General features: G+C 38.7%; 1 protein-coding gene across 4 annotated transcripts; it reads right to left on the minus strand.

Moving 5' to 3' along the window:
• RIOK1 (RIO kinase 1) lies at positions 1-26,013 on the minus strand. Of its 4 annotated transcripts, XM_073224933.1 has the most exons (17): positions 25,738-26,010; positions 22,818-23,028; positions 20,933-21,023; positions 20,021-20,090; positions 18,989-19,031; positions 16,656-16,748; positions 15,833-15,945; positions 15,650-15,730; positions 14,595-14,681; positions 13,876-14,013; positions 13,409-13,512; positions 13,108-13,214; positions 9,568-9,633; positions 8,368-8,487; positions 7,510-7,563; positions 6,207-6,359; positions 1-5,408 (listed from the first exon to the last, which is right to left on the minus strand). In XM_073224933.1, the coding sequence occupies exons 1-17, from the start codon at positions 25,806-25,808 to the stop codon at positions 5,298-5,300; spliced, it is 1,713 nt and encodes a 570-aa protein (XP_073081034.1). In that variant the 5' UTR covers positions 25,809-26,010; the 3' UTR covers positions 1-5,297. The 4 variants fall into 4 exon arrangements, with proteins under 4 accessions (XP_073081034.1, XP_073081037.1, XP_073081035.1 ...); XM_073224936.1 differs by lacking the exon at positions 1-5,408 and having other exon boundaries at positions 6,206-6,359; positions 7,462-7,563; positions 25,738-26,012; XM_073224934.1 differs by lacking the exons at positions 1-5,408; positions 6,207-6,359 and adding an exon at positions 6,366-6,608 and having other exon boundaries at positions 25,738-26,013.
• Between the last annotated feature and the right edge of the window lie 37 nt (positions 26,014-26,050).

Below are 26,050 nucleotides of genomic sequence, written 5' to 3' on the forward strand. Positions count from 1 at the left end.
TTATTCACTTCAATATTTATTGAGAACTTACTATGTTTCAGATACCACTGTAGGTGCTGGGATATGAAACTGAAGGTAACAATCCCTGCCCTTACGGAGTTTACAGTCTAGGCCAAGGCTGGGAGGTGGAAGACACAATGCACGTAAGTGAATTTCAACAGGCAAGTAAAGTAGTTGGAAGAGTTGCAGGAAAAAATAACATAAAGGTAACAGGCGTACAGGGCCCACCGGGAAGGAGGCAGACCACAGTCCAGAGGGGTTAGGATAAGGCGTTAAGAAGGTGCCATTGTATTTTAAAACAAGGATTACATTTGGCAGAACTAACAACTCTATCAGCATTTGTTCAATATACAACTTCTCTTACCACTAATAGAGTGTGAATTTAGATCAAGAGGGCATTTCAAATGACACCTACTAAGGCCAGGCCCAGCAGGTATTACAAGCCCTACTGTTCGGCCCATGTGATTAAACTGTGATTTAAAGTTACTTAAAACTAATAACAAGTATGATAAACATTGAGACATTTGTATAACACAGTGCTCCCATGTGACAAGCCATTTTAAGTACTTAATCTACTTCAACTCATTAAAAGGAAAACATTTTTCTTACAGAAAATTTTATACATAGAACAGCAGACTGAATCCCTACACACCACTACCCAGCATTAGCAATTGTTTGGGCTGTTTTTGTTTCATCTACCACTTCTCTCCAGGGTGGGGAAAAGGATGCAGCATTCTAAAGCAATTTCACCCCCACGGACTCCAGTCCAGACTGCGAGATCAATTTAAAAAAATGGAACAGTACAACTATCATATCCAACTAAATCAAAAACTCCTTACTACCATCTAATACCTACTCCATTTAATTTTGTCTAAAAAAAAAGAAAAAGCTCATCTTTTTACAACTGGTTTGACGTAATCGGGATGCAAATGAGGTCAGCAGCGTTGGGGTGTCTACTGGACCTCTTACTCTATAATCACTCCCCTCCTTTTTCCCTTTCATTACAGATACTCTCTTATTATGAATTTGGTTGACTGTATCCTTCCAGCATCATTTATCCTGCTGTGTGCCCTGTATTCCTGGAAACTGCTGATTACAGTTATAGGCTACCTAGACGCAAGTTCGTTTTTGGTGGGGAGGCAAGATACTTCACAGGCGGTCTGGGTACCTTCCACATCACAACAGGAGGACCCGAGTGTGGCTGTACTTTCAGTGACTGGACAATGCACCCAGGTACAAGCTTCAGTTTAAGGGAAACTAAGTTTACTCATAGAAACTGCTTCTAATGTGAGGGCTAAAACAGGCATTTCTAATATCAGGCGACCCACCCCTCGGCTCTCCTCTGCATCCTTCACAGTAACCCTGAGAGGCAGGTACGACTATTACCTGCACAGGAGATACAGCAGCAGTTACAGCACCGATGACCTGAAGCGTCCAACCTCACGCTGAGGCCCGCACTTGAGGTCGGAGCCCCCTTCCTACCTTTTTAGTTCCTGAAACACTCCTGCAGTCGTTTGGAACCCACATGACAAACCCACAAGCAAAAAGCGTTGTGTTCTCAACTCCTCCATGGTTCACTTTTCCATTTAAACTCGGGCTGTCCTAAGGCACTGCTTCCCACCAGACCCTCTCACTTCCCCTGCATGTCACAGGCATGGATGCTGTCTACTCCCCCAACCCACTCTCATTCCCCGAAGACCTAACCATGTCCCTCCCTGACACTCTAAAACTAGGCCTGTCCTAACAGATGGCCCTTCCGGAACACTGGCCTTTACTCCTTGACCGTCAAGCCTTCAGTGCATTTGTGTGTTACTGTCCCACAGCCTCTCACACCCCTGCTGTACCTTGGAGAATACCAACAAAGATAACCTCCCAAGTACAACTTTAGGTACCCCGTTCGGACCTGTCTCACCAGCTTACACACTCCAGCATCCCCCCTCCCAGCAGTTCTCTGGCCTCAAGGACCTACCACTTTTTCATGGACAAATCTGCAATGTCCTAACAGCTACATACAGAATCTGTAAAGGCTACAATTTCACCCAAGGGTGATCAAGTTGATCAGCTTTTAAACAAAATTATTAATTAGCACTGATATAAGCCATGGACACTTCTCAGAGATAGCTCTGCTCACACATCAGAGGGCACCCTTACCATTCAGGCAAAAAGTAAAAGAAAAAGGATTTTGTGGCTCTATGGCTACTCTGGCTACATGAGGCTACCTCCTCACCATCACGGCCTGCCAGCAATCAAAGCAGGACGTGGAGTGATATAGAAAATGAAGGAAAGCCAAAAACGAAAGAAATCTCACAAACCCGTCTTGGTTCTCTAAATTTAAGTCCAGAGGTTTCTACAACACTGTCAGCTGGGACTAAGAGCTCTGGAGAACAGAGATGCAAAAAGACATCTCTGCTTTTGGAAATTAGCTTAAACGGCTTAATACTCAACATCACAATTCCCCCTGGAATATTTATAAAAGCCTTTATGTCCAAGGTAACACAAACCCAAAGGATATAGAAATTAGAAACTCCAACCAAAATGTAGGGAATATAATAACCTAATCCAGTTCAAGAGACAGAACGTGGGGAGCTTTGCTTTATGATGACCTGTGGTTGCAAACCTCATCTATTTGATGTGCTCTTCACGGGAAACTGTACTTTGAGGAGTAAAATTTGCTCTAGCTACTGATCCTTGCAACTCCTTTATCATCACAAAGTAACCCCCACAAATCAAAGCTCTGAATGTTTATGGTCTTTATTTACTATGTGTATAAACAATTAAAATTAGAAAACCTGTCAAGCTTTTAGAAATGAAGGATTTTTTTAGAAACATCATCAGTCAGAGCACATGACACTTAAGGCATTCTTAACTTGAAATTCTGTTTCTAGAGGAACTTTTTTTCAACTCTTCCTTTTCTGAGCTCGTACAAGTTCTGTTCCTGAACTGCTTTATCATAGGAAGAAGGACTAAAGTAACATTAGAAGTAGCTGTGATTTTGTGCTTCAAATAAACTATCCAGATTTCTAACAGTAAACTTTAAGAAAAATACCTGCACTATTTAAAGGGATCAGAAAATCAATAAAATATGCCAGAAAATCAGATGCATCTACAATTGACAAAATTATGTCCCAGCTTTTGGGCCAAGAGACCCAAACCTCCTCTCTCTAAATGGAAATTAACTGTGCAACCAGCAACCAACCCATGGACACTAAAACCTAACTGTCAAGCACTTAAAATTCAAATGCAGTCAAAGTCAGCAAGCAGCCCTATAAATTTAACAACAGGCTGCTTCTTCCAAGCCTTCTGATGAGAAAGAAAGAAACGAGGAAAATGTAACTTCAGACAAGTTTAGCAAGAATATTACCAGTGGTTCCTAGTCCCACAACTGAAGGCCCAGAATCCCAACAGAGACACATCCACATCAGCAAGTTATCAGGAAAATGTCCTTCAAATGAGGATTTCCCACAATCCCAAATCTTGGCATTTTACAAGCCTGTTCCTCCTGGCAGCCATGCAAATGAGAATGAACTGTCCCTATATCCTGCCCACACTACATTTGCCCAAGTGAAGCTGATTCCAAACTTTTGTACTAGATTCACCAAAAGGCAGCATTGAGAAGCCTGATCACGTCTAATACACCATGTTGGAGACTGTCACCGAACAAATACAGAACTGGAAGATACCAAAGATAAAACCCCCAGAGGTGCACAGGATTGCTTAGTCTGTTTCTGCTTTGCCTTTAGTTGTGTTAATTGAATAATATTTTGGAGGGGCTCCTGCTGTGTCTCCCTGAAATTTATTTCATATGTTGAATTTTTTTTACTTAGTGAGGATATCATGAACACGGTAAATGTGACCTACACATTGAAAGAGCTCAATCCCATCCATTCCAATAGCTCACCAACTCTGAAACAAGCAGGTACAAGCTTCAGTTTAAGGGAAACTAAGTTTACTCATAGAAACTGCTTCTAATGTGAGGGCTAAAATAGGCATTTCTAATATACAGCATATGGTAAAAATAAAAATAAAAAACTAATGTGCTTTGTTGCAATATAAGCTTTGATTTCTCCCTCTTGCCCCCAACCCTGCTCCACCTGATTCCTTCTGAACACGGCTGCAACTCCAACTGCCCCTCTGTCGCTTAGGTCACCAACCTGTAAGTCAGCCTTTCCTCTCTCTCCCTGTATCCTGCTTTGGCACACCCAGCTCACTCCACCTTTGAGTTCCATCTGGAATCCAACGTCTTCTCTCCAATTCCATTGCTACAATCCTAGACCAAGCCATCATCATTTCTCATGTGGGCCACTGCAATACCCAGCTGCTCTCCCACCCTTGCTTCCTAGGCAGTGCTCCACAGAGGCTGGAGTGAGTGTGACCCTTTCAAAACAGAAATGAGATCCTATCACTCCTCCGCTCAACACATTCCAGCAGCCTGGCGCCATCTGATCACATCTGCCACTTTCTCCCTTGGTTATGATTATGACACTCTGGCGTCTGGAATATTTCAAGCACACCTCTGCCACAGGGCCTTTGCACTTGCTGTTTGCTTTGCCTGGAATGCTCTTCTCTCCTGAATTTTTTTCATTTCAAGTATTTGCACAGCCTCCTCAGTGTGCCGTTTTAAAACTGTCAACTCCCACCTTCCCAAGCATGCTCTCTTCTCCACAGTATTTCTCTCCACAGAATTTATCACCTGCTGACATATTTTCCTTTTTTTTAAAAATGTCTTGTCTTCCTATTAAAGTGTAAACTACCTGAAGGTAGTAATTTCCGTTTTGTTTACTGCTATATTCCCCAGCACCTAAAATGCTCAAATAGAAGATGAAAGAATGAACAGACCAAATAGTTGGATGTGAAATAGCTTATGAGCTGGGAGGCCCCCATGGCCTTGTAATCAAATGTGCAGATGGGTCTTTGGCACATACAAATGAAGTGAAAACAATTTGTCCAAGTTTGTCGGAAGTGTCTTTACACTTAATATTAAGATTGTGGATATTCATTACATTTAAGTATTTACTTCAAAAAGCACACTGCATGAGAAAAAAGTATGTAAAAATAAAATTGTACAAAGTTCTTTGTTAAAATAGTAGCTTAAGTAAATACTCTTAATGAAGACAGAGCTAGTGCTTCAATTGGGACAACAGAGCTTTTTACATAATTACATGAAAACGCCTGAATCAGTCTTCAGAGCACTGCCACAGGGACCCTTCAGGTAATACCAATAACTCAACTTCCAGATGCAACTTAGCTGCAGACAAGAAAAGTACTGATGGAGAATTACTGTGTAATATCATCTAATTCTATTTCCCCTTTTTTGTCTTGGCTGTCTTCTCCTTTCTTTTTTTCACATGTTTAGGAATTTTGTTTTTTCTTTTCTCTCTCTGGGCTTCCTTGACCATCTTTTTTCTTTCCTATAAAACAACAAAAAAATTAAAAAGCCCACATATTTCATTCTTTCTTTCAGAGTATTCATATTATTACAACTAACCTAAAAAATATGCTAATGGATAAAAGTGGGTATAGCATGAAAAAAATGAAAATGATTTTAGTCTGGTGGTAGAAGTGTGGGGGTGGTGAAACCTTCTTTAAGGCTTCTTAACTGAAATTTGAACAAAGCCAAACAGAAATATCCCTGAGATGTTATTAAATGTTTGCAACTACTTTTCCTTAAGTTTCATATTCTAACAGAAATAAAGTTTGGAAAGAGACAAAATATTTATTTCCAGCAGACAGAGAGAAAATATACAGGTGAGTTGGGTGTGTCTCTCAGAAGTCTTAGGACCCACTGTGTAAGGCTTAAAGGGCTGAGTAACTGGAGAGTAACAGCTGCACGGCAGCCGTGCACCATTTACTCAGCAGTGTCCGTCCCTCATGTCCATGCCCAGGAGTGGAAGAAAGTCTCTCTGGTGCTACAAACACCAGGCTGGGCTATAAAGATCCCCCTGAAATGACGGCTCTTCAGTGCTTCACCACGGGGCGACTCCAGCATCATTAGGATCAATGTCCTCTCTCTACGCAGTGCCCGAGGAGCTCCTAACAGAAGCCCAATCTCTAAACAATGTTACCACTAAAGAACTGAAACTACAACCAGAGGTACCTATTGATCAGTAAGATTTTCAGTCAGCATAATCTAGCTACTTGAACAAAGAGAAATGAGACTGGCTGGGCTGCCATGCAGAGGAACAAGAGAATTTGAGTTCTCGGCTAACCTTTTTATCAACATCAAGGTCAGTGGCGGGTTTCTTGGAGCAGGCATGGTCCCCCTGCTCTTCACAGTCTGTGTCAGAACACTCTGAGCTTCTAGCATCTTCTGAATCAGGACAAGTCTTCCCCTTAACTTGATTTTCTAGGAGGGCAGGGACCTTGAAAATATTACAGAACCATGCTAAACCAATCAGTTACATTCTCATTAAATGTATTAATGCCAGAATTCTGATTTCTAGCCTTGCAGATATACTGTGAAAAAAATCCTGTAGTGAAACATCAGAACAACAGAACCAACATCAGGGAGGAAGCTTGGAAGTGCCAAGTCCAGTGAGACTCAGGAACACAGCAAATGAAGGACTGGGGCTGTACTGGGTGACCCCGACGAGTGACGGAACTGAGCTAGACTGCATGACAAGGAATAAAGACAGAAGTATAAAACAAAAACTTGTTTGGATAACTTCAAGTTGTTGTTTTCCTACGAATGGAATTTCAAGCAACATTTATTGCTGATCCATCAAGGGGGAAGACAATGTTTAAATCAGAAATTTTCTTTTTTTTCCCTGAAGTTTAGCAGTTTTTAAAGCAGCAGCAGAAGTTTTGTAAAACATTAGGGTTTTTTTTTTTTAATAAAGAAAAAAAACTCTTTAAACACAATTGCACAAAAAGGTTTTCTATCCAGCTACAAGATCTTTAAAACACAACTGCCCCATGATACCTTGTATATATAACTCAGAAATGTAAAACACTGGGCTTTTCCTAACTCAGTTCTTCCTATAAAAAAACAGTAAATTTTCAAAAAGCAAACTGTGATCCTTCCTATTTAAGACTTTAATCAAAAACATTAAAGAACTACCTTTATTATTGTTTAAATTAGAATTAATCCCTGCTGTTCTAAAATGTAAAACAAAACAAGATTGTTTTAAGAGAAAACACTCCAGAAATCCAGCATTCTCATACTGCTAAACTCAGGAGATTGCTCTTCACCAGGTTCCACTGCCTTTTCAAGCTGGTTGTAAAATTATGAAGAAACACATGGTTATCCTTATTAACTTCACAAATGAAGGCCCAGGATACAGAAAGAATCAATACCCTGAACAGAATTCAGAGATAGAATGAAAAATAAACACATTTGTACATTTCAGTCTTAAAGTTAAGAAATATGAATGTTTCTAAAAATGCCCATAGACTTTGAAAGTATCTACAGTACATCACTAGTAACTTAATACTAGCAATAGTAATACTTTAAATTTTATATACCTTAAGAGAATTTTGACATAAATGAACAGCAATACATGATCTTCATACCTTCTGAACTCCTGACAAATCTTTCTTCAATCCCGTGACGGTTTGATACAGAATCTTACAACCAAAAAGGAGAAAAACTAGGATCAACATAAAACCAGATAGTGAAATACACATACTTCAATATAAAGAAAGAACACAGTTAGCTAAATGGTATCTAGTGTAATTATAAACAGGTGCCTAAAATTTATGTCACAGTAACAACAGAAAGTTGATAGGATGGATGCTGTTCTTGTCCACCACACCCACCAGGCCTCAACGACCTCCAGCCCACAGGTCAAGTCCAACCTGTGCTTGATGGTTTCTAGATGGACACTTGCAATTAGTTTGATGACAGAGCATGCTAATTGAATCTCAATTAATTGAAATGTATTCTCCTCCCCAGAATGATGACATTCTTGTCTCATTAGCAGAATTGAAAAGTTGTATTTAATTATTATGAAACTGCTTTTAATTTCATCAATAAAAATCTTTGGGAAATTTTTTCTCTCCTGTTATTTTATGACCTACATTATAGCCTCGGTTTTGCTCTTGGCCTACAAAGCCTGACGTATCTACAAGTTGGCCCTTTAACAGAAAAATCTCCCACACCCTGAACTATACATGTTAACAGATCTACTGTAATACACATTTACAGCATAGACTTCTATACATATCTCTATTTTTCTGCAATTATTGTCTGCTGGGCTCATTCAAGTGCATCACTTTCTCTCATAAACACCAATGAATTCTTAAACCCAGTATGTGCAGAGAACATGTTAATGCAAAGGGAATTAGTCATCTCACTAGATTTAGAGGCCAGCATTTGAAACTGCAGGTTAGGGACGGTGGCATCCTTTTGAACTTGCCTGTTATACTCACATTGTCTTGTTGGGTATTCATGGCCATGTCCTCTTCCTTCAATTTCATCATTATATCCACATCCTTTTCATAATTTTTTACTTCATTCAAGGTTCTAGGAATATATGCTCGCTTGAACACCTAACAGACACAGAGGAAAAGTAAAATCGAGTATGTGCACACATGTGCACATTCGCTCAGCATCTTTCCCTCCATGAAGTCACAAAGGAATCTGTCATCAGCATCTACAGCACTGATTCTTTTTTTCTTTTTACTGGATTATAGAATGGTAGCTCTGTTTTTTTATTATGAAGGTATCACTGATATACACTCTTATGAAGGTTTCACATGAAAAACATTGTGGTTACTACATTCACCCATATTATCAAGTCCCCCCCATGCCCCACTGAAGTCACTGTCCATCAGTGTAGTAAGACGCCACAGAGTCCCTACTTGTCTTCTTTGTGCTACACTGTCTTCCCTGTGACCCACACACACCATGTACAGCGCTGATTCTTAGCCAGCTGTCTGCACACTGGCATGGCATCTGTGGTGTGGGGTGCTGACAATAATTCACTACTAACCATTAAACACTAAATGATTTAAGGATAATCTTAGAATTTAACACTTCTCTTCCCTCATTTGTATTCCAAAAAGGTTGTCTGATTGGAAAAGAATGGAATTGCAGTTAGCAAGCATTACCCAGCTGTGCCTTATGAAGGCACATGTTCTTACATGGGAACCTCATCTACTCTGTGCATAATGAAATAAGGTTCAGAACTGCTACATATATAGGGCACCTTATACTCATCTGCCATAACAACTGTAAGAATAAAAAAAAAATGATACTTGGATTACCTTTACAAAAAAATACAGACTCCCAAAATAACTTTCTTCTGCACCAAACATAAATATTTAAAATATACAATGTCCCTGGAATCAATATTTAAATCATTTAAAAATTCACATTTGCAAACTAAAACAGACTTTTCCTTCTTGAATCATATACTCCAATAGGTTTTTTAGAAATGTTCTCCATCTAGGCTAATGGGCTAACAGGTTGCTGAGTGAAATGCTGTGATGGAATACAACTTGGCTCAGTCAATTTAAGTGACATAGTATCGTTTAAGACTACTTATCTGTGAAAATCAATTTAATGCCCTAGCAATATAAAAAAAAAGACCTCAAAACACAAGGTTATGAAAAAATAATAAATCTTGCCTCTTCATCAACATGATCTTGGCTGGACCTTTCTTCCTGGGTCCTCAGAGATGCTATTTCCATGGCCTCGGAAAGAAAACAAAAATTACATTCCTTTACATTTAACCTCAGAAGATACATCCATTTCCCAATTTTAGTATAAACCCATTCTAATATTTGTTGCTATCACCTTTTTCCATTTGGGAGAAAAGAGACTTAGTATCTTCTAGTGGTGCAGGTTAGCTCTCTCCATCAGACCTCACCACAAAGCCTGCCATCCCAAAAGTAACAGAATGAAACAAACGTGCCTACCCTCAGGGGATCCCTGGCCTCTTCCTCAAAAGTAGTACTACTAATTTTTAAATGATTAGTGAAAATATTTACCGAAAGAAAACTGAGACCCCAACATAAAAGAACCATTCTTTAATACTTGAGCAGTGAAGGAAATCAAAAAGAAGGTAGATTGTCCTCTAATTCTGAGCACCTGGCTCTAATGTTGCTGCAGTATAAGCCACCAAAGAATGCTCTCAGAGCAAACTACTGGAATTAAGGTGACAAAGATTCTACAGGATTCTTCTCACTTACAGAACTAAAACTGCGCATTTGTTCTCTAGTTTATTTAGAATATATAGAAAATAAGAAAAAATAGTGGTACTAGGGTTTTTGTTTTAAGTTTGGACCTAAAATTAGTGCTAAAGAGTTCAGGAATAAAAATGACTTGCTATTCAGAGAGGTGGTTCAAGGTGGCAGTGTAAAAAGATCCTTAACTCCCTCCCATGGACACAACAAATCGACCGCTACACATGAAATAATTCCCTCTAAAAAAACCCTGAAAACAGAGGTTGAAGACCACATCAAGACGGATGGGAGAGGCAGAGACACATGTCAGTACTATACTTTGTATTTTACGATTCACAGAGTCTTATCAAAGCCTGTCTCCCACAGTAACCCACCCACCCTGCTCCCCCGCCAAGCGGTGACCCACAATCGGGAGGATCTCACAAATTTGGAGTTTCTTCCTGAGAAGCAAGAGGTTTGCACCCCCCATCCAGGCACCTCAACCACTAGGACCTGGCATATCACAGAGACAAACAAGCTCCCAAAAAGTTTGGTATTGAAAACCAATGGGCTTATATCCAGGAGAACCACAGGACTGTAGGGAGTGGAGATTCCATTTTTAAAGGGTGTGGGCACACTCACTTGCCCCAAGACCCAGCACAAAAGCAGCAGTTTGAAAAGCACCCAGAACATATGTGGAGACAAATCTGCTAATCTTAAAGCACCTGCCAGAAGAGAAGGAGCCTCTTAGGATTCCCTCCAATGTAGGCACTGGCAGGCATCATTTTTGCACTCTCCCTCTAACCTGCTAGTGCTGGTGGGCATGCCCTGCCCCCGCACCACCCCAGTGGCCCCACAAGAGGCAGCTGATGTGTGCAGCCCACACCATTATCAAGTGGGATTTATTTCAGGGATATAAGGATAAAGATCATGTGATCATCTCAACTGGTACAGAAAAAAACATTTAACAAGATTTAACATCCATTTATGATTAAAAAAACTCACAACATGGAAACATACCTCAATATAAAGGCCATTTATGACAAACCCACAGCTAACATCTGATTCAAAGGCAAAAAGCAAAAAGTAAAAAGTTTTTCCTCTAAGATTGGGAGCCAGACAGATGCCCATGTTCATCACTTTGAACAACATAGTACTGGAAGTCCCAGCCAGAACAATGAGACAGGACAAAGAAATGAGACATCCAAATTGGAAAGGAGGAAGTAAAACAGTAACTATTTGGGGACAATGTGATTTCATATATAGAAAACCCAAAAGACTCCACCAAAAATTGAAAGTAATAAACAAACACAATAAAGATGTAGGGTACAGAATCAATATGTAAAATGCCATGAATGAACAATGAACTATCAGAAAGAGAAATAAAAAAAAGTAATTCCACTTACAATTGCATCAAAAAGAATAAAATACTTAGGAATAAATTTAACCAACAAGGTCAAAGACCCATATACTGAAAACTTTAAGACACTGATACAAGAATTTGAAAACCAAATAAATGGAATGATATTCCATGTTCATGGATTGGAAGAATTAATATTGTTAAACTGTTTATATTACCCACCAAGGCAACCACTGATTCAATGCTATCCCTATCAAAATTCCAATGACATTTTTCACAGAATTAAAACAATCCTAAAATCTGTATGGAACCACAAAAGATCCCAAATAGCCAAAGCAATCTTGAGAAAGAAGAACAGGCTGGAGGCACCACCCTCTCTGATTTCAAACAATATTACAAACCTACAGTAATCAACCAGGTTACTATATAATAACGGAGACCAATTGAACAGAATAAAGAGCCCAGAAATAAAGCCATGCATATACAGTCAATTAATTTATGACAAAGGAGGCAAGGTTTATACAATGGGGACAAGACAGCCTCTTCAATAAACGGTGGCCAGTAAGCACATGAAAAGATGTTCCATCACAAATCATAGAGAAATGCAAATCAAAACTATAGATACCATCTCCCACCCATCAGAACAGAAACACAAAAGCAAAACCAGAAAATAACAAGCATTGGCAAAGATGTGAAGATGTGGAGAAATTAGAAGCCCTGCGTGATGTTGGTGGAAATGTAAAATGGTACAGCCACTGTGCAAATGAATACAGTGGGTCCTCAAAACATTAAAAAGTGTAATTACCATATGATCCAATAATTCTAGATTTGGGTATACATCCAAAACAATTGAAAGTAGGGTCTTGAAGACATAATTATATACACACATTCACAGCATTATTCACAACAACCCAAGTGTCCATCACGGATGAATGGATAAACAAAATGTGGTGGACACATACAATGGAAGACCATTCAGCCTGGAAATCTTGTCACATGCTACACCATGGATGAACCTTGAGCATTATGCTGATTGAGATCAGTCAGTCAGAAAAAGACAAATACGGTGTGATTCCACTCACATGAAGTCCCTAAAGTAGGCAAAATCATAGACAGAAAGCAGAAGGGGCTTTGGGTAGGTAGGAGAGGGGAGTTAGTGTCTAATGGGTACAGAGTTTCTGTTTTCCAAGATGAAACAGTTCTGGAGATGGACGGTGGTGATGGCTGCACACCAGTGTGAATGTACTCAATGCCACTGAACTGTACACTTAAAAATGGTTAAAATGGTAAATTTTATGTTATGCATATTCTAACACTATTTTTAAAAATTCTGTGATTCAGTAAGGCCTCTGAAACCAATGGAAAGGAATTAATGACCAAAGCTAACAGGTTTCTTACTAAACGTTCACCAACTCTGACAGTCTAAGTCATCTTGCCTTATGATTAAAGTCAAGAAACCTGGATTTACTATTGGCTTTTTATTCTGTGTGATTCCCCATCTGTAAACTCAGAAGGAAACGGTCGCAGAAAGCTGTCAAAATGGACAAAGATCACGCTGAGCAATTTGAGCCCCTGAGAAGTGCCACATAAATGCAAATTCCTACTGCTATTTTCTGTTCTCTCCCTTCCTCACCCCATCTCACCTTTGAGAGATAAATGTCCATGTTATCGTGTGTGATTGATGGGTCTGTGATAAAGTCAAAGAGCTCCCGCACGGTCATAACAGCAACACTGCGCTTCAGAAAGAAATCTGTCCAAAGGAAAACGTTAAGGACAGCTTTATGAGGAAAAACATTATTATTCCAACTAGTTTACAGAGAAAAAGATAAAAATACACGATCTCCCAGCAAATGGTGTCTCACCACATCAAATGATCTGGGGTCAATATTTTTATCAACAGAATACATACAAATAATCTGGTAGAAAATTCCAATTTCCACTCACCGTTGACATTGACACAGTCTTTCCTCAAGAACTCCAGGGCATGTGGGTGGTCATGCTCCACAGATTGAGAAACATCAATGATGTATACACTTCCACTCTGGTACCTGAGGGCCAGACAGAGGACCATAGGATACTTCCACTTTCTACGTTTTTCGTTTAAGAAATTCTATCTGAGGAAAAAGGGGATTAACTAATGAAATGAACAAAGTGGGTGAGGAGAAGAGGCCACTTTGATTAACGAGAACTGAAAACTGAGAATATTTTTAATGTCCTTCAACTCTGTACATGACCAGAGTAGTCAAATCTGTGACCAAGCCCACCAAAGGCAGGGAACATCCTATGGGGTGACCATGTGGAAGCCAGCTTCAGAGCTTTAGAACTTAGTATGACTTCTCGGACTGGGATTTCACTTTTTTAAAAGACATGAATGACTCTCAGGAGGTTCCTAGGGAACAAAACACACTCACAGCATGTTAAATTCACTGAGATCTGCGTGGACAAGTCTGGCATCCTGATACATTCTTCTCATATACTGAATGACCTGCAGATACAATTCCCGAGCCTTGGATTCTGATAATTGGACATTTTTCAAGAGTGGTGCTGGCCTTGAATAAAAACAAAGTATACAATTTAGATAAACTTACCCAGAGAAGTTTTCTTGATCTACACTACATTGTTAAACGCACTTTTCTTTTCTTTTTATTAAAGTGTCATTGATATACAACCTTATGATGGTTTTACATAAACACTACTGTGGTTTCAACATTCATCCATACTAGCAAGTCCTCACCCCCTCTACTGCAGTCACTGTCTATCAGTGTAGTAAGACGTTGAAGAGTCATTACTTGTCTTCTCCAATATGTACTTCTTTTCTTTAACTCATCACTGAGCAAACTGGTTCACTGTAGATATCCCATTCAAAAAGACTGTCAACAAACAGGTGCTTTCCTAGCTTACTGTACAAATAATTCACAGAAAGGGTAACTTTGTTATCCTAAAGAATTTTGAGACTTAAAAAGGTAAACTAAGTTAATAACTCTAAGCACTAATACAGGGGAAAAATTCATAAAAAATTTTCTAAGATGAAAGGAATTATCTAAATGGGAAATATTCATGTATCAGATCATTCAAAGCACTTGAAAATAAAATTCTGAGCATGTAATTACTAGGCCTTCCACATACTCACATGTCATCTTTACCGATGAAACCCATGACAAGAACATGACCTCTTAGCAGAACAGGCTCTGGGCATGGGATTTCTGCTGTGCTTAGCCTACGATATTAAAACAAATAAAGAGACAAATGAAAAGTCAAAATGGCGACTGAAACAAATGATGACAGCGTCAGAACACAAGACTGACACTGCTGTTAGGGAAGAGCACCAAGGCCTCTCAACTGTACTACTGTATTTCATAAACCCTAGGATACCACTGATTTTAAACTGCAACATCCTGTACCACCAATGATGAAACACTGGCAGTTCAACTACGACATACCTTAGGCTCTACCACCCAATCTGATTCTAGAGATCAAACTGAAAAACATGCATCTTAAAACTGATGAAACACAGCGAGATGTCTGCAATTATCTTTTGAGTTGGTCAGCCTGAACAATGACTATTAAAAGTAGTTGGATTCATACCTTGCTTAATAGTAAAATAGAGAATGTATGTCACCTACAGACAGCATAGAAAAAGTTAAAAGGCTGTTGCAAGAGGGGAAAATAACTGCGTATTTGAAGAAACTTGGTGCTTTTACTTAATACAAAGGTATTAGTGCAAATTATAAATGTGTCTGAAATTAGACTGAAGTAAGAAAAAGAAACTGACAGAGGTTAGGAACTAGCAAAATGTCTAAGACTACATCTATTTAAAAATGACACATCGTTCTCACCACTCGATTGTGTCACTTCCCTGCTTAAAATCTTTTAATAGCTCCTTATCATCTTCAGCATAAATTCTAACAATTTTCATAGGGCTTCCAAGTCTCTTCAAATGATACAGCCTCGCTGAATAAATGTGAATCGTAGCAGATTCTTCTGTAATGGGTTCTTGAAATAGAGAAGATAAGATAGTTCCTATTTATCCAGAAATGTGTTTGCTCTGCTTCCTTCAGCAGACCTACTGGAATGGGACAGCCCTCCTGACTCTGTCTTCGGGCACCACACTGGGGTCTGCCGGCAGGAAGGGGCTGAGGCTGACACACAGGGCTCAGCAGACAACCCCCCCACCAAGAAAGTCACCTGATTAAGTTCCTCATTTCTTTTTCTGCCCAAGTTTTCACCATTTTTCTGGGGTTTCCTTTACAATAGCCATGACGAAATCTTGAACAAAGAAAACATCATTTCAATCATTCCACTTTTCTAGTTTTTATTTTTTTAAGGATATAAAAATTAAACCAACTGGAGAAAACACTCTAAGCTCACCTGAATTCCCCACTTACATACTTATCCCGATCTTTGAACACCAAAATAGAAGTTTTATAAATTTTGATTGCTCTGCTTTCTCCATTTGCTGTGCTAGCATGGTATACATTAGCCTATTTTAAGACAAAAACAAAGACAATTGAGTTTCTGTTAAATAACTATAAGCAACAGTTTACTTTTTTAGTCTATTTGATTCTATCCTCAAAAATTCAAGAAAAGTCAAGTGAACTAACATGCATAAGGAACACCATTTTTTGAATGTGAATCAAAACATGAAACATAATACCAAAAGGTACAGTAAATCTATCTCCCATTTATTTATATAGTAAAATCAATTTAAGTGCACAAGAAGTGGTTTCAAACACTTTTATATGGAAAATATTTGAAGGCATTTAACATCTCATGGTTTATAAATTGAATTTTACTGAGAACTACTTCCCATCAAATGAGTTGCTAATTTAAAAACACTCATGCCATGTCAGGCTAGACCCTGACCCACTACGCCCAGTAGTAACTTCTTGACCAGGACTCAGGCCGGCAGGGATCCGACCTTTGCTGCTTACTGCTGGGCACAGCTAGCTGGATTCAACGATACGGTACAGTAATGGTTGTGAAAGGGGTGGTTATGCGTCAACTTCCCCCCAGCCATATGAGTAAAGCCAGTTTTAGACACACTGATTAAACTGTCATGACTTGTGTGTCATTTGTTATTGTTCGCTTCTTCTTAAAGGCACAATTTATTTACCACGTGCCTGAGTTTCATTTTGTATCTGAAATAAGGAAACTAACATGATAACATTCAGGCATCCAAAGGCAAGCTCACTTCTTTTCCTGTGCTAATGCAGCCATTTATCTCTGATATGATTCCTCTCGTCAACATCTTGAATAGTATCATTCGTGTTCTGGGATCCAACACCTAAAAAGAAAGGCAAAAACCAGAAAGCTCAGAAAAATACTACTAAATGTTTCACAGAAGCACTGGACAACTAATTAACCAAAGGGCTCATCTTTACTATGCTATCCTGGTTGAGTAAAGGAGAGTAACTGTTGTGTTTCTATTCACTCTGAGTTTTAGTAAATAAAATGTGAAGAGAAGGCCAAAGGAACCAGAGAGACAATAGGCCAGGAAGTTCACTCAGTCACGGAAACCAAAGCTGCCAAGTCCAAGAGAAGCAGCAACTGACTCTAGACCGACATCAGCAAACAGAAATATAATGCAAACCACCTAAGTAATTGTACATTTTTTAGTCACCACATTAAAAGAAGTACAAAGTAAGAAGTAGAATTAGTTTTAATATATTTTATTTAATACATCTACAACACTATCATTTCAACATGTAACCAAATGAATTATTAGTGAGATATTTTATATCCTGTTTGGTAGTTGTCTTCAAAATCTGCTCTGTATTTACATCTCAGTTCAGACTAGCCACACTTTAAGTGCTCAGTGGCCACTGCATTGGATATGCAACTTTCAACCTGGGGTCAGCATCCTGTAGGTCATGAGTCAAATCCAGTCTACAGTCTTTTTCCATGCCTGCAAGCTAAGAATGGTCTTTACCTTTTAAAACAGTTGTTAAAAAACAAAGGAAGAATTGTGAGCCCCATGCTCAAAGTATTTATTCTTTAAAGCAAGAGTTTGCAGACCCCAGTCCTCTTTAACAAACAGAAAGCAAAGAATTTAAAGCCTACTCCTGTCCATTTCCGAAACTGAAGCAGCCAATATTTACATGCAATTTCAAGGGACATTGCAGTAACTCCTCACAGCTCAGGTGGCCCCTCCAGCTCTGGAGTGGGACCTTGCAAAATGGCCAAAACTACACTTTAGGCTCTCTCCTTCAGTGAGGCAACTGAGGTCATACCAGAAGCTTAATAGAAACAAAATGACCTTGGAAGACTGCAGGACTTAAAGGCAAACTACAACCACTGCAACTAGGGAAGAATGAAAGGCAAGTGGATATGTATATAGGCAGTGCCTGGCATCCCTTGTCTATGGCAAAGTGGCTGAGCAAAGGAATCTAGGTAGAGACCTGTAATTCTCCAAATCTGGCAGATAGCCAAGACAGGGGAGTATTACAAGCAATGTAATGGCTTAAAATAAGATAGGGAAAGAGATATATAGTAAGTGAATAGTCTTACAAATATATATACAAAGCTATTTAAAGAAGATAGCTTAAGGCTCAAGACATACATGCTCATTTGAAATTAATTTTGAAAGATAAAAAGAAAGAATTTCCTGCCTGAGTTATTCTAGGGTCTTTGCAAATTAAAGTAGCCTCCTATCTCTGAGCTGGACCACACTTTGTTTTCAATCGCAAAAAGCAAACACACAAAATAAATGAATTAGAGGACACTACACTGAAGACACAGATCCCAGATATGCTCCTGCCTGACTGAACAGTGGGATTCTTCAACTGCACAAATGCTTCTGAAGCCCAGGGGACACGTCACTCCTTTGGGGACTGAGGTGGGTAGTAGGAGGGGTACTTATATCTGAAACCAAGCATCTGTAGGATTGTGTTTGTGTGTGGGTGGGGAGAATGGTGCTAAGTAGCAGTAGCAATGCTCTGATCCTTTTTATCACTTCCTTCATATAAAAAATCTGGGCCAATGTTAACATCAAATCATAGCCCTGCACATGTGGGAAAATTAGGGGCTGACTTTTCCCCATTCTTGAGTAGAAAGAATTAACAAGTAAAATTTCTAAACTAAGTAAGGGATTTCTAATTGAAATTTGAAGTCATTATACGTCTGTGGGTCTCTCTCGCTCACACACACAGATACACACACAGATGCTGCTTTTTGGCCAATACCTGGCCTATTCTGGGGAAACTCACAAAAATTCTACAGATCTTATTTAAGACAAGAGAAAAGACTCTTGGTCTTCTGGCCAACTCCGCTTCCCCCAGAAGATACAAGCACTATACAGTGGCTTCGCAGACCAAGGAGGGTGGAGGGGCATTTGAGTCTATCTACTAACAGTCCTATTATCAATAAAGCAAAATGGAGAGATCTAAACTCAAAACTGTAGGAAGTAATTTTATACAGGAGTAATTTTAGGTAACATTAGCATTAAGCAAGAAGGATGACAGCAAACTACAATTTAAAGAGAAAAGAAATGCTAAAACAAGAGCTTGCAGCATATTTAAATTGTACCTGTTCTACAGTTGCTCTGTCCGCCTTATCTTTGATGCGATACCTAACCAAAACCAAAAAAGCACAGGTGATATTTCAGTCAAAGAAGCCAAAATAAAAGGTTTCTAAATGTACATCATGAAATCCAAAGTAGGTAGATTCATGAGCCCCCGTGGTTTCCTAGCTCAGTGACACTCCCTTCACTTCCCCTTATGAAATAATTCAGTCCCCTAGGACACAAGAAGCGTATCTTAGTAAAGAAAAAAATTGTATCCATATTCCAGAGGCACTGAATAGAAAGAGCAGCTGGGGTAAAGTCAGCTATGCTGGGAAAAAGAAAACCTTGAGTCTTTTCTTCTTACTTGACCCAATTAGCACACAAGCCTGAAGTAACAAAGATTCAAACCCCAAAATTCAAACAGATGCTTTGATGAAGTAACAAATGACTGGTTTTTCTCAAAAAGCTGGTATCTCCTGGGCATAGCAATAAACCAGAAGAAAACTAGTTTTTAGTCAGAAGAAAAGTAGTTTTGAAGTTCAGTTCTCACACTGCTGGGTGTATGATCTTAGTGTCATTTTAATACATTGTTCATACCTTAGAGTTACTGTTTTTAGGAGAAATGAGCTGGATCTTAAACAACTGGTTTTAAGAACAGAAGTATAAATGGAAACTGTTCTCAATCATATCAGTATCTAGTTTTAAATTTTCCCTTGAATTTTACAAAGTATTTCATGGAAGGGAACAATTCTTAATAAATTCTAAAAGGGAGCATTTTATACTCTAACATTTTAGTTTAAACTGAAATTATTTTTACCCACCTAAGAGTACTTTTTTGTTAATTTCACAAGCTTATAGTTTTACCACACATTTCATAAGACGCAGTTAATATTTTCAACTTAAAAAGCAAAGAATACCCTCATTTAAGCTAAAAAAAAAATTGGCTTAAGTATACAAAAGAACATCCTTTTCAAAAGAATTATGACCAATATGCTGCTTCATTTGTCTAGAATTAGTCCCTATCAGTCATGTTTTATAGCTAAAATACTACTTACATATCTGCTTCCTTTTGTCTAAACTTTTCGTTGACTTTATTTATGACAGAGTCAGTAACACTTAGCTTATCTAAAAAATACAAAAAAATCCACAATGTAAACAATATATAAGGAAAAAGGCAACAGTTGTTCCACTTACAATGTTTCTTCCCTCTTCTGTATTTTCCAAATATTTTATTACACCCCGAATATATTTTAGTAATGAAAAAAATGTAACGTTTAAGCACTAAGTGGTGTTTCCTTGTAACAAGTGTTGTCACTTTCACGACGGTGACAAGATCCAGAAATCACTCAAAAATCTGTACCTGCATGGGCTGAATTTCAGAGACATATTAATATTTTGTACAACTAATATAAATAATAAAATTCCCTGAATTCCAGGTTTAATTAATTCTAAAAACTCCAGATTCATCTCAAACTACAGGTCAAGGACAGGATGTGAGAGAGACTGTGCTAGGTTTATAACTAATCAGTGTCTACAGAGAAAAGTAACCTTGCATTTTTTTTTAAGAGATGGTATTCAAATTAACATTCTCATTCCTTGCATTTGACAGTTCATTAGATGATTAATACCTACATAAAAAGTCTAGTAAAACAAGATGTAATTAAATACTGTTAATATTGTCAATGTCTTACTATGAAATACTACTGCCACAAATGTAATACAAACAGACAATAACTTGAATGGGTATCTGTAATTTCATATTACTACAATGGGGAGAAAGCAGAACTAAAGAAGTGTAAACTGAAGTCTTTCCTTGAAGCCAGGTTTTTAAATTACTATGTTTTAATTTTCTTTAAGTATTATTATACAGTCAGTAACATTGAATATATTTATATTTATTTCTTGATGTATGAAATTTTGAAGAATTTTCTCATAGCCCACCAAGGAAATGTATTTTATAAACTCACCTAGATTAATTTTATTCTCAAATTTCCTTAAGACCTTGTCTGCTGGAGTAGACATTTTGGCTAAATTCCAGGTAGAAGTCTGTCGATTTGCCTAGAAGAAATGAATTTCAGAAAGTAAGGCACTAGTTATAAATACAAACCTCAAGTTTATCATATATTTCTCCTTAAGTTCACAGTTAACTATTAAAGCATCAATACTTAGAAGAGTGCACTAAGGAAACATCATGTATCAATCACATTTGCCCGTTAATTTTTTTCAAAAGCATTTGAAGTAAGAAAAGGTTATTTGTTATTGATAGAGTATATACTGTTTCTTAAAATCTCTCTACAGTGTATTCCTCATTATTATAAATAAATTAAAAGTAAGTGCATTTTTCTAATTTGACTGGTTTATAGATGTAAATCTTGATAATGTTCATTTATGCCCAAACTGTACAAATAATAAAAGCGAAGACCAACATGAAACTGGTTCTCTTAGATTAATTAGTTAAATTTTTAATTTCATTTTGGGCCTAGAGTCTCAAGAAAGGGAAAGATTAAGTATGAGGCTTAGCACTTAGCCTGGTGCTGTGCATGAACCTAAATAATGGCAAAAAAGAAAACCAAAGGGAAATGACATCCAGAACACATAATAAGAGAATAGAGCAGAGATAAAAAGGGGCTGTAATGATTACTGATTTAATCCTATTAGCTCAGAATGGAATTCTGAAGCTAAGCTGTTTCTTGTCTGCATAGAAATGTTTAAATTTTTCCATTAAATATAACTTTTAAAATAACTTTAACTTAATATAGGTTCATAGTAGAAAACATAGGTAAAATTTTAATCCTCTATAATCCTAGCACCCAAAGATAATAGTTAACATTTAACATATATTTTGTCTTTTTTCTAACTTTATTCAAATTTAAAAAACTGTTGAAGTTGCTCAAAGTCTCACCAGTTAATCAGTGGAACAGTTACCAAAACAAGACCACAAGTGTGAAATTTATTTGGTTATTTTAAAAATGCACACACTCTAGTCCACGATAAAGCTGTCTTAACACCAAAGAAGTACTGCTGGTGTTTTCTTCTCCATATCTTTCAGGAGCCTTTATGTTCCAAGAAAATATACTATGTTACATTCCTATGACTGTGCAAACTCCTGAAACAGTACTACAGTGTGAGAAGTAGACTAGATTTAGTTGGTAACTTGTGCTTCACACATGGCAGATTATGGTAGATCAGGAACATACCTCTATATTATTAATATAGTCTTCCACTAAAACATTATTTTGCAGCTACATACATCCCACTGTATGAAATCAGCCCCACAGTTATTTTAACCTAGGTTGTTTCCAGTATTCATCTACTATAAACAACACTGACAAATCATTCTTGCAACACTATTCTTGGCACAATCCTAGATTTGATGAGTCAAAGAGTTTATTTTATAAGGTTTTAAAGCTTTTGTCACATACCAGTTTATCCTTCTAGTTACATGACCATCAACTGTATATTTTCTGTCTTTATCAGGTAAAAAAAAGTGGCATCTCTACATATTTAACCTGCATTTCTTTAATTATTATGAAGGTTGAACTTTTCTCCATGTTTCTTAACCATTTGTAGTAAACTGCCCACTTATGTCCTTTCCCATGCAGATTTTAAAGCTCATAATCTTCTGATTATTTACAGAACGCTTTTTAAATTTACTGAATATGGAAAGAATTCACATCCAGAAAACCATCAGAATATGGAAAGGATGAAGAATGAAAATCCATAAGGGCTGGGGCTACAGGGCAATAGAACCTGTGGGAAATCTTCCATTTACTCAATTCCAGCACCACAAAATGTCCTTTCAAGAAAAGAGACAAAGTAAACATGAAAATATACAGCACACATACACCTTACCTGCAGGTTACTGCCTCCAGCCCAGGTACGACCCCTGGTGAGTTTCCCAACTCCATCATCCCAGTCCCAGTCCTCATCATCGTCATCGTCATCCTCCTCCTCTGCCCCCTCTTCTATCTCACCTTCATTCATCTTCTCTTTCACATTATTTCGAAGATCTTCAAATACAATGTCATCTTCCTCTTTGACTATCTTTAAGTCAATGTTTTCACTAGAAATAATGTTTTAGAATGTTTACACATACTCTAATGGGACTTGCATTGGTATTTATTTATTATATAAGACTAAACTATACCAATAAATCTAAAAGGTTCCCTTATGACACACTTCTAACATGTTCAATCTTAATGCCGTTCTCCTGTTCTTCAGAGCTCTGTACCCGCTGTTCGTTTATTCTCTGGGTCCTACTAAAGCAGCACTACACTCGGTGTTAAATTCACTTCTGCCTTTATGAAGTTAGAATTTATATTATCTTCTCTGCTGAGTGAACCGACTCGGATTGGTATATCAGACCTGACTCTCGGAACTCACTGAGCTGCTTTGAGAAGGGGGAATAAAAGCTTCCTGACAAAACAGGAATAAGTTTAAAGCAGCCTTACCATGAACTCAATACCACTTTGCAACAAAAGGAGCTGAATCTAGATTTGTATTACACAAAGAACTTCAAATCACCCTTGCACATAAAGGGAAGGAATGGGGAATATAAGCACCAAAAATAAGAGAAGTAGGCTAGTTATAATTAAGTGTGAGGAGTGGGGATTGTCAAACCCAGAAAACTGACCTAGAGGGAAGGGAACACAACTGACAGCATATTTTTTTGTCATATGAAAATTCAGACCCAGTGTTACTGTATCCTCTTGGTTTTTCAAGAAAAGCCAGAAGTCTCGGTTTTTGTGTAAAACCTCTCACTTAACTGGAAAATCCAATTTAAAAACACCGTGTCCCAAACAAAACATGTCTGTAGGCCACATTCAATTGGGGTTACTACCAGTTTTGACTTCTCAGGTAGAGAACCCAAGGGCAGAAACCATATTATATAAAACAACTGACAATATGCACTGCCAGCTTAAAAGCAGTCAGACATACGTCTGAGTAAATTCAGGTTATTAATCTTGACTTATGAATTAGCCATGGCTTAAAGGGCTCCAAATCTCCATGTATATGGGTAGGAGGAGAATAATCATTAACCACCAGCTATTTACAGATTTCATAAACATAAGCCATAAATTGATCCTTCAATTGTCAGTACTGTAGAGTGGCATGTTAAAGTTATGCCTTCATTTGTACCAGGGACTCTCAAACTCGGTTGCACAATTCTTTGCTGTGGAAAGTGGTCTTGTGCCTCGGAGGGCATTTAACAGCGTCCCTGACCTCTATCAGGTGCCATTATGTACCACTGCCCTCAGTTGGGACAAAAATGTCTCCAGAGATTGCCAAAAGTCTTGGGAGTGGGGGTGGACCAAATCCACTGGTTTACCTTCACATATCCAGGATGGACAGGAAACCAATGCACGCTCATTACCGTTAACTATTCACTGGCCACACTTGGCTGTGTTCCTCTGGAAACCCCTTCTCATTTCTCTGACTAAATCTTACTTAACTTTCCAGTATTAGCTTATTATCAGTCTTCGGGGAAGCCTTCCCTATTCTTCACCCATTTCTGCTTGGTACTACATACCCAATTCTAATGCAAAAAAATATTTTCCCTGCTAGAGTGCAAGCTGTGTGTCAAAGTAGCATTTACCAATGTATCCCTAAAACAATACATTTGACACATATAAAGTGATTGATATATATATATATATATATATTTGCTGAAAAAAATCCCGAACTGATTACTAAACTTGATGTAATGAATCCTTACTGTAAAAGTAAAATCTGTTTTTCTTGGAATTCCAAAATAACCCCATAATGTTTCCTGTAGGAGTTATCCTTAATTCCTATTGCCTCACACCCCACATCCAATCAACCATGAAACCCTGTCACTGCTACCTCCAGGACATACCCCTTTGACTATCTCTTGCTCCCAACCTCTTTAAACTGAATTACTGTTACTTTTGATCTGCTTCTACTCATGTCCTCCAAAGCCATCCTCTCCATTGCAGAATGATTCCTTTAAATAAGTCATTCCCCTGCTAGAACCCCTTAGAGCTTTCTATACGACCTAGAATAATATCTCAACTCCTTACTATCACTTGTGAGGTTCTCCATGATCTGGCCCCTTCTCACTTTTGTATCATTATCTGCCATTCTTCTCAACCTCCTCTGTGCTCTAGGTATGCTCTATGCTCTAAATCTTCCTTTCACAGCCAAAAGGGATTCCCATCATTGGGCCTTTACTCTTGTTAGCCTCTTCCTGAGCTGCTGTTCCCTCTGCTTATGAAAGTTAGCTCCTTCTTGTCATTCAGACCTGGACTTAATTTCCCTAACCATTAAGTCATTACTCAGTCTAGCAACCGATTTTAATTGTTTGCATAGTATATATCACCGGGTTCTTGTCTTTTCAAAAATCTCTCTGCATACTTGCAATTGTCTGCCTTCTGTCCCAAGTAGATGATAAAATTAAATGACAGTAGGAACTGAGTCTAATTCATCTACATCTCCAGCGACGGGGATAGAAGCTGGCAGACAATAGGCGCAAAGACCTGTGTTCTCAATCGCTATCCTAACTCTGCTTCCCATCGACGCTAGACAACCTGAAATCCCGGAGCTCCCTTGACAAGTGACTTTCATTACCTCTGCAACCTGGGACAAAAGACCCAGCTGGGATGAAGAAAGCAGCAAAAGGCCGTGAAGAGAAACCCCGAGTAATCAATCAGTCTCCCTCTAACCCACAAACACATGCCAACTCCCCAGGACGGCGGCAGCGGCGGCGGCGAAGAGAGCAGAATCCGATTCAGCATGCCAAACGGCCGCCTACCTGTCGGAGGAATCCGCGTCGTCAAACTGCCCGGGGACCACTCGACTCATCAGCAGCCGCCGGTAGTCCATGACGGAAGCCCGCAGAGCCGGGGCGCCGCGGGAGGCCGCTTGCCCTGTGCTGGGACTGAGATTGCACAGAGACGGGTTCTACCTCTCCGCAGGCGCCCCCCCTTGCAAATCGCTTAGAGGCGTCTACGCCAAAAGCACGCGCCACGTGCTACGAAGAAGCAGGACCCCCAGCCGGCCCCCACGCCTGCCCTGACCGGAAGCCCCGCCCGGCCGGAAGCCCCGATAGCTCCGGAAGTTCCGCC

Source organism: Manis javanica, chromosome 16, assembly GCF_040802235.1.
Source record: "Manis javanica isolate MJ-LG chromosome 16, MJ_LKY, whole genome shotgun sequence".
In the NCBI taxonomy this organism is placed as follows: Eukaryota; Metazoa; Chordata; class Mammalia; order Pholidota; family Manidae; genus Manis; species Manis javanica.